This window comes from Nicotiana tomentosiformis, chromosome 9 (assembly GCF_000390325.3).
Source record: "Nicotiana tomentosiformis chromosome 9, ASM39032v3, whole genome shotgun sequence".
NCBI lineage: Eukaryota > Viridiplantae > Streptophyta > Magnoliopsida > Solanales > Solanaceae > Nicotiana > Nicotiana tomentosiformis.
This window is the reverse complement of record NC_090820.1, coordinates 3,291,427-3,307,468: the sequence shown is the minus strand read 5'-3', so window position 1 is coordinate 3,307,468 and position 16,042 is coordinate 3,291,427. Positions and strand designations below refer to the sequence as shown.

Sequence of the window (16,042 nt, the reverse complement as noted above, 5' to 3'; positions counted from 1 at the left end):
AGTTTAGTAGTTGTTCTCTTATTGAAATCTCTATTACAAAAGGAATCACAATGACAACTTTTGACATTTGAGTTTCAAACCCATGTAGTACTTACTTTTTTTTTGGGTGAAAAAATAATTATGAACTCTATCTTTCGCTAATATATATATATATATATATAACTCATATTCAAGTGCTATGACAACCTAATGTATAAAGCATCATGCATTCACATAAGGTTCGAGAAATGACAATATATCTCAAGCGGTGTGATATAGATAAACTACCCTAATATAACTCATAATCTACTTCTCTTATTGAAATCTCTATTACAAAAGGAATCACAATGACAACTAATTTGAATCTCAAACCCATGTAGTACTTACTTTTTTTTTTGGGAGGTGAAAAACTAATTTGAACTCTCTCTTTCGCTAACAGTATATATATTATATATATAGAACTCATATTCAAGGGCAAGGACAACCTAATATACAAAGTATCACACATTCACTTAGGGTTCGGGAAATGATCATATCTCAAGCGATGTGATATAGATAACCTACGCTAATATAACTCATAGAGGTTGAAATATCCACAAGGGAAAAAGTCACCAAACAACTTGAAGCCACTACTTGTAAAGTCAATTCCCATGCATAAATAAAATGGCAGACAATGAGCCCCAATAAGTCCAAAAAATGAAGTTTATTCATCAAAATACACAAACAAATTATTCATACCACTATCTTCTGTAGGCTACAATTTTTGTAGTAATTGAAAAAACAAACATGTTCAAGCGACTGAAACAAAAATTCAAAATCCAACAACCAACCTTGGATTTCTTTTCTTTTAAATGTTCCTTTAGGTAGGGGCAAAGCTAGAAGGTAACATACAGGTTCAGTCGCATCGGATTAATTTTGTCCGGATCGTATATTTTATATTTAGAAATTCACTAAGTATGTACACTCAATGTCATTATCCTAGAATTTAGAACTCATAAAATTGAAATACTCGCTCCGCTGATTTAGGTTTCAAAGACCGAAAATTTGCAAGGAGAAAGAAATAAAGGAAACAAAGGGAACCGCGTAGAAGCGGGAAAACGGTCTGATTTATGCAAAGTGCAAATTCTGATTTATTTAATTTATAGGGAAAATAAAACAAGAAATTGCAAAAATGGAATCTAATCCTATATTCAATTACCTTGATACAAGATTTCAAACCGCGACCTGGAAATAGGGCTGTTGAACTACTTTACTGCTTTCAATAAAAGAACTTTATTCACTTAATAAAAATAGATACACAAGAGACTCTTTTTCTATTTTTCACTTAGACAACCAAAACTTTCTATTTTTGGGTCCCTCTCATAGAGGCAAATTCATTCAGTCTAATATTAAATAAAAATGTGCCGAATCCTGATGAAAACTGTGTCTAAATGTTCTTCATTTTCTCCATTGACGTACAACGGGTTACACAAAGATAAGGGTACAAGATAAGCTATAAAATAAAAAAACAGCTCGGTGCACGAAACATCTTACATTCATGCAAGGTCGGGGAAAGGGCCGCACCCTAAGGGGGTGTGATGTAGACAGTCTACCCTAATGCAAGCATCAGTGGCTGATTCCACGGCTTGAACCCATGACCTATAGATCACACGGAAATAATATTACCATTAAACCACGGACACCTTCAAATCAGACAGGCAGCTGCTCCAACTCCTTTTTAGGATGTTTTGGTACTTCGGGAGTACAATATATCATGTATCTATAGAAGCATAAACCAACGCAGAAGGTCAAAGCCAAAGCTCTAACTAACAATTCTCCGTCCACCATGTAAACAAGAACTTGCATTACTAATTCCAGCAATAAGTCTTTTTCCACAATATCATATGATACGTGCATGAAGTGACCAAACACATAGAAATATGTGGTGCAACCTAGTAATAGAGCGAGATACCCATAATTGAACTCCAAAAGGTGATGCAGGACTGCTGCAGTCATCACAGGAATGACCTCGATCATAAATTTTGCCTTGGCACCAATTATCTGGAAAGGCATGTCGCGATGCCAATAAACAACAGAATAGTGCGCAGTAAAATGAATTATAAAGCCACCCACCATGAAAAGGAACGTGAAAATTCCCGGAACATGTTCTAAATTCAGGAGGGCAGCGACTATACACAAGAAGGAAAAGTAACTATAAATAAGCCACCATATGTCTTCAAGCCTTACAAGACCCCCTGAAATAAACACAAGAAGAACATATTCAGCATCTCAAAGAAAGTTACGAAAACACAAAATCAAGCACACCAAGACCATGAACAAGCACAATTGGAGAGGGCAACTTGCAATAAAAATCACTACTTTCAAAGTCTAAAAAGAAGTAACTTCTCGTCTCCAAACTATATCAGCAAAGAAGTTGTGGCATTGTTCTGGCATCCAAGCTAGAAAAACACTATAATTACATCCGCTCCTACGAATATTCATAAATTTATGGCAATATCAATGGCAAGATTATGACACACTGACTACATTGTCCAACTTATTACATTGTGTATACATTCCTTAAGTACAGCTTCCTTCTGCCATATGAAATTTGTCCAATAGTCCACTAGTCTAAAAGTGTTTGTACACCCCACTTTAGTTGATTCCAGTATCAAGCATCATATACAAATGGATTCCATCTCAAAAAGCACCAAAACATTACTGTTATGTACTAAATTTGAAAGATCCTACAAGATATCTTAGGAATATTCACGGTACGTCCACTACCCTGTTAGGGCTAGACTTGATATTTATTAAGTACACGTGAATTATTGTACTCGTATTATCTGCACAAAAAGACTCTGTTCCTGGGACCCAGGAGATAGAGTTGGGCTGATACTTGGATACTTCGCTGAGCTGCCTTGCTTGGATTCGCAGCTCTAGCCCCCTCATTAAGACTACCAAGTTAACTATCTGTTCGTATGTGATAAATTGCTAGGATTAAACCACATAATTTCAAGTCAAGAAACACAATCTTTAGGTGAAAAGACTTACCATCTGATTGACCACCAAATGCCTCTGGAAGCCTAATCTTCTTGTAAATTGAAACCACGACCTTCAAGCTCTGAGTGCCCTTCTGATAGGAAACCGTCGCATTGCCACAGGGAGAGGCACATAGAGGGATAGCATCACCCATCTGGCTGCAGATAGATTTCATGTATTGATTTATATTTTGCCGTCTTACAAGAAAGGGATAAAATTAAGGAGAAGGATATGTTCAAGAAGCTGTTTTTTCACTAACAACTGCAAAAAAAGAATTACAACAACAACATCCAGTATATTCCCACAAGTGGGATTTGGGGAGGATAGGATGTACGCAGCCTTACCCCTACCCTGGAAGGACAGACAGAAAATTTCCGGAAGACCCTTGGCTGAAGAGAAGATGTAAGAAACACCGATAACAAGAAATAACAATACAGGATATTTAGAAAACTAAATCCAAAATAACAAAGGAGAACTAAAAAAGAATAAATGCAGATGGCAATTTGGCAAAAGAAGTTGAATATAAGGGGCTAGCAACATCACCAATATACAACTACTTCATAAGTAGGCCACAGATATCAAATGATCATAAAATATTCACACAATAAGACAGATTTATCAACTTCATAACACTACCTTAAACACTACTAAAGACTTAAAAGTTAAAACCCATATAATAAATTTGCAGAAACGTTACTGATTAGATCAACTAAAAAACTTCAAAGGGTCATCAGAAAACATAACCAATCATACCACTTTCGAATATTTATTTTTGTAGCAGAAATTAAACCATGTTAAACAAATTGCAAAAACCAGGAACCAAAGGTTGGATTTTTTGTTTTAAAATTTTATATGCTCGTTTAGGGTTTAAAGACTGAAAATTTGCTTCGAATAAACAATGGAGGAGGGGGATAAACAACTGTGTAGAAGTATTAGACAAAAACTGCAAAAGGTCTGAAACCTCAAAAATTATACAAATTTCAAAACTCTGACTAATTTATTTATTAAAAAAAGAAATAATAGATTAAATTCAACTACCTTGACGAAAAAGATCCAAACTGTGCTGCGACCTTCAACAGGAGAAGAGAAAGAACGCGAATGAGGGTTAAGGGAAAGGAGTTATATTCCTGCGAAAGAAAGGAACGAGAAATAGAAAAATAAAAAATTGCTTGGCGTTTTGGACTAATCCCTAAACGACGTAATTCCAAGAGTTCTTACACCATTAGGGGCCGTTTGGTACGAGGTATAAAAATAGTGCTGAATAGAGTGTATTAATAATGCTGGTATTAGTAATGGTGACATTTGTTATGCTAAAATTATTTTTTATCCACTATTTGATTTGGTGTATTAAAGTATTGCATAATTTTTAAAAAATTGGATGTTTACAAAAGTACACTCCACAAATTTTAACTTTAGCTATAAAAATTAACTTTACAGATAACAGAACAAGAAAGGAAAGGCTGAGGCTCTTATGATGGTCCATTTTCAAAGTATGTTGCTCAATGAAGTGAATCTAGGTAAAGTTGTGACGTTAATTCATAACTAGACGTGGATACATTCTGTGCATAATAATCACTTGTTTGGAATGATAACATGGCCAGTCACATGAAATTCCCACTATTTACACATAACAAGGGATCATGTAATATAACATGGTCAGTCACATGAAATTCCCACGTGACTTTGATCTCTGAAGAGGAAGATGATTTGGTTGCATTCACCCGTGCTTTTCCATGGCCAAAGCGTACAGAGAGAAATCCGTTTGTTAATAATATGGGGAAAATATTTGATATGTTCTTTTATTAGGGATTTGAGGGGGGCAAGTAGGTCTTTAACCATATTTATGTAAGTATTAAAAACCTTTGCATTACTAATGTCATGGTTTTCTATGCATTGCTTATACATAGCATAATATCAAGTATAATGTTTAATTAATACAAGTATTAGTTATACATAGGTTGAAAAAATATACCAAACGAGGTACTAGTAATATACAGAGCTAATGGTTGCATTATTTTTTCTAACACCTCCTACCAAACGACCCCTTACTATTTATAGTAGGTAATATGTTGGCAATTGGCATGAGTCACTTATGGTAATAGCCATAATTAAGCGGTAACTTTTTTATTTAATTAGTATCCATTCCTTTTCATTGCCGGGTAAGAATAGCCATAGTTAACGTGTAATTTTTATTTTGTAGTCATTCCTTTCATTGTGGGACTGTAGGTGGGAATGATAGTAAACAGCCAAGAATCCATTGGCCTATTAATAGATATGTTTCTTTTTGGTTCAACTGTTTCTGTGTCAACACATATTTCAAGAGATAAAAATCATAAAATCAAGAATTAAGAGGTTTCACACCGGAACAACAACAAACTCAGTGTAATCCCACAAGTATAGTCTGAGTGAATAATGTGCACGCAGACATTATTCCTACCTTGTGAAGGTAATAGATGTTGGAAAAATAAATATATCCCGCCAGGAATAATATCCATGGCAAATAATAATAACACAAGAGAGTAACAATAACACCAAATCGTTTAACGGGGTAAAATACAATACCCGAGCGGAGCAATATTACCATTATAATATTACAACTTAGTAGTGTCAAGAGACTACTACAACTTGAAAAGAAATAACACTCTTTATTTTAAAATATCTCACTACAATAATATTGTCACTCACTATTTATCTCACAGACAAAAATCTGTGGATTACTCTCACTGCTTTGCTTTCTATTTAGCTTCTCTTTGTTTTTGGTGTATTAAACATAGAGGGAAGCATCTCTATTTATAGGCAAAATTGCCAACCTCTCAGCCAATCAAATTTGCTCATTCAACAATTTGCAAATTGTTGAATCAGCCGCCCAACTTGCCTTCAGCTGCCCACCTTTACTATTTATAGTAAGGTTTAAATAATTAGAAAAAGAATAAAATAACCCAAAGTCGATCGTACCTTTTAGGTAACGAAAAATTCTTCTAGTGACTTTCAAATAGGTGGACGTAGGAGTTTTCATGAAGAGATTTACTACTCCAACTGCAAAGAGTATATCTGGCATGGTACAAGTTAAGTACCTCAAACTTCCCACAAGACTTTTGAAAAATGTGGGATCAACATTTTCTCCTACATCAAACTTGGACAATTTTGTCCCACTCTCCATTGGTGTGTTCACGGGGTTGCAATCGAGCATGTTGAACTACTTCAAGATCTCTTTCGTGTAGCTCTCTTGAGAGATGAAAATTCCATCCTCCATCTGCTTCACTTCTAGGCCCAAGTAGTATGACATGAGCCCTACATCTGTCATCTCGAACTCACGAGACATATCTTTCTTAAAAGCTTCAAACAAACTTGGGTTATTACCCGTGAAAATAAGATCATCAACATAAATACAAACAAGTAAGATATCTCAATTAGTATAAACTTTAAGGTAAAGAGCATATTCATGGAAACAACGAGTTAACCCATTGTCTTGAAAATACTTGTCGATGCAACTATTCCATGCTCGTGGGGCTTGCTTTAATCCATATAAAGCTTTCTTCAACCGCAATACTTTATCTTCATTGTTTTTTTACCACAAAACCCAATGGTTATTTAACATAGACTTCTTCTTCAAGATAGCCATTCAAAAAAGCTTATTTGACATCTAGTTGATGGATCTTCCACTTCATTTGCGCCGCCAAAGAGATAAGCAAACAAATCGTTTCCATGCGGGAAACATGTGCATAGACTTCTTCATAGTCAATGCCTTGCCTTTGCTTGTAGCCTTTAGCCACAAGTCGTGCCTTGTATCTGTCCACATCTCCATCAGCATTCTTCTTTGCCTTGTATACCCATTTAACTCCACTTGCTCGATGACCCTTGGGAAGTGTTGTTAACTCCCAAGTGTTGTTCTTCTTTATTGACCCGATCTCCTCCTGCATGGCTTGTCTCCACCTTTTGTCTTCAACGGCTTCATCAAAGTTCATTGGTTCACTATCAACAAAGAGACTATATAAAAAATCAAAATTAGTAACTTCTTTTGTATCCTCGTAGAGCTCTTGAATACTTCTTGTCCTTTGCGGTTGTTCATTTGAACTTTCTTGAGAAGAGGGAGATGCAACATTTGTCGGAGAAGGAGGTGGAGTTGTATCCTGCACAGGTTCCACGGTCTCTGATTCTTCTTCATCACCAAAGTATGGAAGAAAATCATATGAAGTTTCTTCCTGAGCTTCCCAGTTCCATGCCAATTTTTCATCAAATTCAACATTGCGACTTACCACCATCTTGCCGCTACTTGGGTTGTATAGCTTGTAGCCTTTTGAATTCGTATCATAGCCAACAAACACATACTTGACACTTCGATCGTCAATCTTCGCTCTCCCTTGATGTGACACATGAGCATAGGCTATGCTCCCAAAGATTCTCAAGTGCTTGACACTTGGCTTTCTTCCACTCCATGCTTCTTGAGGAGTTTGATCTCTAACATTCCTTGTTGGAGATCTATTATTCAAATAAACTGCACAAGAAACAACTTCGGCCCAAAATTCCTTGGGCATACTTTTAGCTTTCAACATACATCTAGCCATATTAAGAATCGTTCGATTCTTTCTCTCTGTAACTCCATTTTGTTGGGGTGAATAAGGTACAGTTAATGGGCGACGAATTTCATGAGATTGACAAAAGTCATTAAATTCTTTGGAAGTGAATTCGCCTCTTTTATCGGACCTTAAAGCTTTTATTTCATAGCCACTTTCTTTTTCTATAAGTACTTTGAAAATTTTAAAAGCAGCAAAAGTTTCAGAATTTTTGTTCAAGAAATACACCAAAGTCTTTCAACTAAAGTCATCAATGAAAAGTAGAAAGTATTTACTTTTACCAAAAGAGGGTGGATTGATTGACCCACACACATCAGTGTGAACAAGCTGGAGCGGTTTGGTTGATCTTGACATGACCTCTTTTAGAAAACTCCTCCTTGCATGTTTTCTAAGAAGACAAGCTTCACACAATTGATTGGGATGGTTGATTAGTGGTATCCCATGCACCATGTTCTTTTCTCCCATTGATTTGAGCGCTTCAAAATTCAAGTGCCCAAATTGCATGTGCCAACACCATGATTCACCTTGCACATTAGCCTTCAAGCACTTTGCATCAATTGTCTTAAGATTTGGAGAAACTAATCTATTATTTGCCTTATGCACTTTAGCAATTAGAATTCCACTTGAATCTCTAAGCCAAAGATGCATATTTTTCATGTGAATATTATATTCCTTTTCAAAAAGCTGGCCCATACTCAAAATATTACTTTTTAATGTTGGCACATAATAAACATCTTGAATTAGCTTGTGACTACCATCTTTACAGAAGATCAGAATCGTACATATCCCTTCGATTTGAATCTTTCAGGAATCTCCAAAGGACACATTACCTCTCACCGTGTTGTTGATCTCCACAAACATCTCCTTGCATCCACACATGATTGCTTGCTCCGTTGTCCAAATACCACGAGTTGCAATCATCCTTGTCTTCTTCCTTGAGTGCCATCAACAGCGTTCACTCAACTTCTTCTTTCTTATCGTCAACAAGGTTAATTTTTTATTCAACATTACTACGATATTCCCAAGAGTAATGGCCAAATTTTTGACAATTATAACACTCAATTTTGGATTTGTCATACCTTTGTCCATTATTTTCTTGGTAGTAGCCACATCCTCTTCCTCCTCTATGTTCACGACCATAACCTCTGAATGTCTGGTGGATTTTAACTTGATTGTTGAAGTTGTTACCGATACTTCTTCCTCTTTCATGACCACCACGGCCTCTGCCTCGCCCGTTTCTTCGATAACTCTTTTCACCTCCATAATCCTTAAAGGATGCATGAGTTTTAATAAGTTGCTCCAATGGCACTTCTTGTCTCCTCTTGATCTTTTCTTCATGGGCTTATAAAGAACCCTCCAATTGCTCTATCATCATAGAGTCTAAACCTCAATAGCACACACCACAAAATCAAATTTAGGTGTTAAAGTGCGAAGGATCTCTTCTACCACACGGGCATCTTTTATGTCCTCCTCATATCTTCTTAATTGATTTACAACAGCCTTCACTTTTGAACAATAATTCGAAATGCACTCAGATTCTTTCATTTTTAAAACTTCAAAATCAGCCCTTAGTGTTTGAAGTTTTACCTTCCTCACCTTGTCAACTCCTTGAAGAGAATTTTGTAAAATCCCCCAAGCTTCGTTTGAGGTGGTAGCATCAGCCACCTTCTCAAACATGGCATAATCCAAACATTGGTGGATGAGAGTGAGGGTTTGTTGATCCTTCTTTCTCGTCTTTGCCAAGACCTCTTTTTTATTTTGAGGCAGAGCTTCCTCATTATCGTTTTTTGCATACCATTTGTCTACGATTTCCCACACATTCCGAAAGCCAAGAATGGCTTTCATACGTAGACACAATTTCTCATAATTATCTTTTGTGAGACGGGGGTACTGAAAAGACAGCGAACCATTATTTGTCAAGGCTCTAATACCACGTTGTTGAGAAAATAAATATATCCCGCCTAGGAATAATATCCACGGCAAATAATAATAACACAAGAGAGTAACAATAACACCAAATCTTTTAACGGGTAAAATACAATACTCCAGCGGAGCAATATTACCATTATAATATTACAACTTCGTAGTGTCAAGGGACTACTACAACTTCGAAATAAATAACACTCTTTATTTTAAAATATCTCATTATAATAATATTGTCATTCACTATTTATCTCACACATAACAATCTGTGGATTACTCTCACTGCTTTGCTTTCTATTTAACTTCTCTTTATTTTTGATGTATTAAACATAGAGGGAAACATCTCTATTTATAGGCAAAATTGCCAACCTCTCAGCAAATCAAATTTGCTCATACTCAAATTTCTTTTTCTATAAGTACTTTGAAAATTTTAAAAGCAGCAAAAGTTTCAGAATTTTTGTTCAAGAAATACACCAAAGTCTTTCAACTAAAGTCATCAATGAAAAGTAGAAAGTATTTACTTTTACCAAAAGAGGGTGGATTGATTGACCCACACACATCAGTGTGAACAAGCTGGAGCGGTTTGGTTGATCTTGACATGGCCTCTTTTAGAAAACTCCTCCTTGAATGTTTTCTAAGAAGACAAGCTTCACACAATTGATTGGGATGGTTGATTAGTGGTATCCCATGCACCATGTTCTTTTCTCCCATTGATTTGAGCGCTTCAAAATTCAAGTGCCCAAATTGCATGTGCCAACACCATGATTCACCTTGCACATTAGCCTTCAAGCACTTTGCATCAATTGTCTTAAGATTTGGAGAAACTAATCTATTATTTGCCTTATGCACTTTAGCAATTAGAATTCCACTTGAATCTCTAAGCCAAAGATGCATATTTTTTATGTGAATATTATATTCCTTTTCAAAAAGCTGGCCCATACTCAAAATATTACTTTTTAATGTTGGCACATAATAAACATCTTGAATTAGCTTGTGACTACCATCTTTACAGAAGATCAGAATCGTACATATCCCTTCGATTTGAATCTTTCAGGAATCTCCAAAGGACACATTACCTCTCACCGTGTTGTTGATCTCCACAAACATCTCCTTGCATCCACACATGATTGCTTGCTCCGTTGTCCAAATACCACGAGTTGCAATCATCCTTGTCTTCTTCCTTGAGTGCCATCAACAGCGTTCACTCAACTTCTTCTTTCTTATCGTCAACAAGGTTAATTTTTTATTCAACATTGCTACGATATTCCCAAGAGTAATGGCCAAATTTTTGACAATTATAACATTCAATTTTGGATTTGTCATACCTTTGTCCATTATTTTCTTGGTAGTAGCCACGTCCTCTTCCTCCTCTATGTCCACGACCATGACCTCTGAATGTCTGGTGGATTTTAATTTCATTGTTAAAGTTGTTACTGTTACTTCTTCCTCTTTCATGACCATCACGGCCTCTACCTCGCCCGTTTCCTCGATAACTCTTTTCACCTCCATAATTCTTAAAGGATGCCTGAGTTTTAAGAAGTTGCTCCAATGACACTTCTTGTCTCCTCTTGATCTTTTCTTCATGGGCCTATAAAGAACCCTCCAATTGTCTATCATCATAGAGTCTAAACCTCAATAGCACACACCATAAAATCAAATTTAGGTGTTAAAGTGCGAAGGATCTTTTCTACCACACGGACATCTTTTATGTCCTCCCCATATCTTGTTAATTGATTTACTGCCTTCACTTTTGAACAATAATTTGAAATGCACTCGGATTCTTTCATTTTTAAAACTTCAAAATCAGCCCTTAGTGTTTGAAGTTTTACCTTCCTCACCTTGTCAACTCCTTGAAGAGAATTTTGTAAAATCCCCTAAGCTTCCTTTGAGGTGGTAGCATCAGCCACCTTCTCAAACATGGCATCATCCAAACATTGGTGGATGAGCGTGAGAGATTGTTGATCCTTCTTCCTCGTCTTTGACAAGACCTCTTTTTCATTTTGAGGCAGAGCTTCCTCATTATCGTGTTTTGCATACCCTCTGTCTACGATTTCCCACACATCCTGAAAGTCAAAAATGGCTTTCATACGTAGACACCATTTCTCATAATTATCTTTTGTGAGACGGGGGTACTGAAAAGACAGCGTACCATTATTTGTCATGGCTCTAATACCACGTTGTTGAGAAAATAAATATATCCCGCCCAGGAATAATATCCACGACAAATAATAATAACACAAGAGAGTAACAATAACACCAAATATTTTAACGAGGTAAAATACAATACCCAAGCGGAGCAATATTACGACTATAATATTACAACTTCGTAGTGTCAAGGGACTACTACAACTTCGAAATAATTAACACTCTTTATTTTAAAATATCTCACTACAATAATATTGCCATTCACTATTTATCTTACACACAACAATCTGTGGATTACTCTCATTGCTTTGCTTTCTATTGAGCTTCTATTTGTTTTTGGTGTATTAAACATAGAGGGAAACATCTCTATTTATAGGCAAAATTGCCAACCTCTCAGCAAATCAAATTTGCTCATTCAACAATTGCCGCCCAACTTGCCTTCAGCCGCCCACCTCCTTCTTCAACTTTTCAATCCTTTACTTTGTTTCATTTATGGGTCCCACAATATAATATAGAGTTTATTTTCGATAGATACTCTCGGTTCAAGGAACAGTGAGAACTCCTATTTACAGAGAAAGCAGCTCGCTTTTCATTATCACAGGAAGTAACTACATTATTTACTTATTCTATTCAATGAACATAACATAGAGAACGGAAAGAAAGGAATGAAATATAGATTAGCCACCTTCGTGCAAAAAAGCTTGAAATGCCAGTTTTATAGAAATGACATTTTGTGACCTGAACCTACACCTACCTGTTCATTAATACTACAGCATCAGAAAAGGAAGCAAAGTTGAGTAGTTACCTGTTGCAACTGAGGTGTTAGGAATTGAAGTAGGCAAGGCGCTAAATTCTCATTGGGGCCTCTCCTATCAGCCTGAGCAGTTTTTGACACACTATTGAAGCATGTACAAACAATGTGATTGCAGTCTCTTGTTGTAGGAGATCCAGTAAAATATGTAGTAGTCTTTGGGGAATTGCAGTCCATCCTAAATGCATGTCAAATAAAATACGCATACCTAATCAGTTCGCAACAATTTACTTATTGAAGTATGGAGCCGTGAAAGGGAATCTTGGCGTAATTGAGTTGTTGTCATGTGACTAAGAGGTCACGGGTTCGATCCGTAGAAACAGTATTTTCGCAGAAATGCAAGGTAAAACTGCTGCGTACAATTAGACCCTTGTGATCCGGCGCTTCCCAGGACCCCGCACGCAGGGGCGAAGCTACGTGCAACCAAGGGTGGTCAACTGACCACCCTTCGTCGGAAAATTATACTCCGTATAAGGTAATATATTACTTGTTATTGATTAAAAATATACTTTTAACACCCTTACATAGCCCATTGACAAAGTTTTGAACACCCTTATTAAATTTTTTGGTTTCGCTACTGCCCGCACGTAATGAGAGCTTAATGCATCGGACTGCGTATAAGAACCACGGAGAAAGTCCAGAGGAGAAGACAACATTTTTTTATGAGGTCTCATCATTTTTGAAGTGACAAAGCAGCAATAAGTAACTGCTAATAAAAGTGATTGATATCCTGACATGATTTGGTTTAGACATCTACGCACTCTTGCTATGAGCTAAAGAAGATCTAAACTATAGCAAAAGCTTTCAGTATAACACAAAATAAAGCTTAAGAATGACCAAACAACATGATTTGGACTTACTTCTTTAGATTGTTCCTCAAGTCAGACCTGTTCCTTTCATTTTACATACAACAACAACAACCCAGTAGAGAGGGTAGTGTGTACGCAGACCTTACCCCTACCCTGAGATAGAGAGGCTGTTTCGATAGACTATCGGCTCCCTCCCCCAAGAACTCCCTCGTTGCTCTTGGGATGACTCGAACTTACAACCTCTTGGTTGGAAGTGGAGGGTGCTCACCACTAGAGCAACCCACTCTTACGAGGACATTTTATCAAACAACTTGTATGCATTCACCAACAACAGTTAAATAAAGAGCAAAGAGCCAAAGGATTAAAACATTAGATTTTTAAATGTATAACACGATCCATGACAATATAAAATATAATACTATCAGTGTAATTTTAATTGTTATAACAAATTATATAAAAATATGTTATTATATAGATACTGTCACTACACATAGTTTAAACTAAAAAAAACCAAGTATTTGACTTATAGGTTATATATAAAAATTATATAAATCTTATACACTTTTTCGTCTATCAAATATAAATAGTTTCTATCGCGGGCTAAAAGGGATAATATATATCTTGACTATCCATCATCAAGATCTAACCAAACAACACATTTTCTAAAATTTCCCTCTTTAAAAAGACGCTCTCTTTAACTTTTGTCTTCTTCCACTTCTAGATCCAATACATTTTACGGCAAATGGCCAAATATACCTCTGTATTTTCGAAAATAGTCTAAGAATGCCTCTCGTTATATTATTGGGTTATCTATACGCCTGCAGTCATACTTTGGGTTCAAATATACCCCTCATTTAAAACGGAGGGACACATGTCATCGTCATGTTGGTCAATTCTAAATATCTCCTAATTAATTTAAAAGACTCATTACCCATACCCGAAAAGTAATTTTCTAAAGCAATTGGTTTTTGTAAAATCTGAAAAAAAACTGATTTGTTTTACTAAAAACTGAAAAAAAAAACGAAAATATTTTGTTTTTCCAGTTTTTACAAAAATACTACTTTAAAAAAACTGAAAAGTAATTTTCTAAAATAATATTTTTGTAAGAAATGAAAAAAAAAAATTTTTTTTACTAAAAACTGAAAATATCGAAAATATTTTTTTCTAGTTTTTAGAAAATTATTGCTTTAAAAAAATTGCAAAATAATTTCTAAAACAAATGTTTTTGTAAAAACTAAAAACTGAAAAGCAATTTTCTAAAACAATGTTTTTGTAAAAACAGAAAAAACAAATGTTATCTTTTTTTTCAGTTTTTAGTTAAAACGATTTCAGTTTTTTCCTGTTTTTAATTGCTTTAGAAAATTGCTTTTCTGTTTTTTATTTTTAGTTTTTACAAAAATATTATTTTACAAAATAGTTTTCAGTTTTTTTAAAGCAGTTTTTTTGTAAAAACTGGAAAAATAAATAGTTTCATTTCTGCCGAGGACGTACGACCCGATCCAGAGTGTCGTGTACACTATCGAGGGACATTAGGCACGATCCATATATGCATCTATCCTGCCGAGGCGTTCGGCCCGCTCCACAAGAAAGGAGGACATTTTCTTATGTGCCTCCGGAAGGAGAGTATGTTTATTATAAGATAAATTTGGGAGGAGAACAATTTCTTTTAACAATTAATTGATTAAAACAGACAATCAAGCCTATGAGATTTCCATCCTTTAATATCTTTATCTAACAATTCACAATATATTCATATAGATATCAATTAATATAAACAAATAAAAGAATACAATTTACACAAGTAAGGCATGCTTTGAGTCCTAAACTACCCGGACTTTAGCATTAATAGTAGCTACGCACGGACTCTCTTTACCACGCGCGTACGTACGTAGCCCCCCCCACAATTAGCAACAATTATTTAATTTTAATCACCTATGAGGTAATTTCCCCCTCATAAGGTTAGACAAGAGACTTACCTCGTCTTGCTCCAATTTAATCCACAATTTGGCCTTTTCCACGATTATCCAACTCTGTCTGGCTTGAATCTAACCAAAATAATTCGATACAATCACTAAAAATTATAGGAAATAAATTCTATAAGGAAATACTACATTTTTAATAAAAATCCCGAAATTAATTAAACATTCGCCCGCGGGGCCCACATCTCGGAATCCGGCGAAAGTTATGAAATACGATAACCCATTCAATTACGAGTCCAACCATACCAGTTTCACTCAAATCCGACTCCGAATCGATACCGAAATCTATAAATTTCGTTTCTATGAGATATCTAAACTTTCCCAAATTTCAATCTCAAAACACTAATTAAATTGTGAAAACAATGATATATTTATGTTCATAGACCAAATTCAAGTTAGAATCACTTACCCCAATGTCTTTTCCTTGAAATTCTGACAAAAGCCGCCTCTGCTCAAGCTCAAGTTCGTCAAAAATGGCAATTAAGACGAATGTCCTCTTTTTATAAAAACTGCCCAGCAGCCTTCTGAGCTGGTCCTCGAACTGGACCTCGATCGCGGCTTCGATCACAAGCTCGAGCCTGGACCTCGGTCATGGCCTCGATCAGGGCATCAAGCATGGGCCTTCGATCAGGGCATCGAGGCTGGGGCTTCAATCAGGGCATCGACCATGGGTCTCGATCTCTGGGTTCGATCTGGGGCTCGATCACATCCTAGAATATACAGCAGAAGGGAAAATTGCAGCAGCTTTTTAAGTCCAACTTTTGATCCGTTAACCATCTGAAACTCACTCGAGGCCGTCGG

The 16,042-nt window shown here is 36.0% G+C and overlaps 1 protein-coding gene across 1 annotated transcript; it reads right to left on the bottom strand.

Moving 5' to 3' along the window:
- Positions 1-1,403: 1,403 nt before the first annotated feature.
- LOC138899457 (uncharacterized) lies at positions 1,404-4,185 on the bottom strand. Its single transcript, XM_070185924.1, has 3 exons — positions 4,039-4,185; positions 3,013-3,158; positions 1,404-2,213 (listed from the first exon to the last, which is right to left on the bottom strand). The coding sequence occupies exons 2-3, from the start codon at positions 3,152-3,154 to the stop codon at positions 1,669-1,671; spliced, it is 687 nt and encodes a 228-aa protein (XP_070042025.1). The 5' UTR covers positions 3,155-3,158; positions 4,039-4,185; the 3' UTR covers positions 1,404-1,668.
- Positions 4,186-16,042: the final 11,857 nt, after the last annotated feature.

Excerpts from the sequence above, each read along its gene's own strand:
- LOC138899457 (XM_070185924.1), bottom strand. The coding sequence starts at position 3,154 with ATGGGTGATGCTATCCCTCTATGTGCCTCTCCCTGTGGCAATGCGACG. Across the intron at positions 2,214-3,012 it reads ATTTGGTGGTCAATCAGATG|GGGGTCTTGTAAGGCTTGAA; the intron begins GTAAGTCTTTTC and ends TGTTTATTTCAG.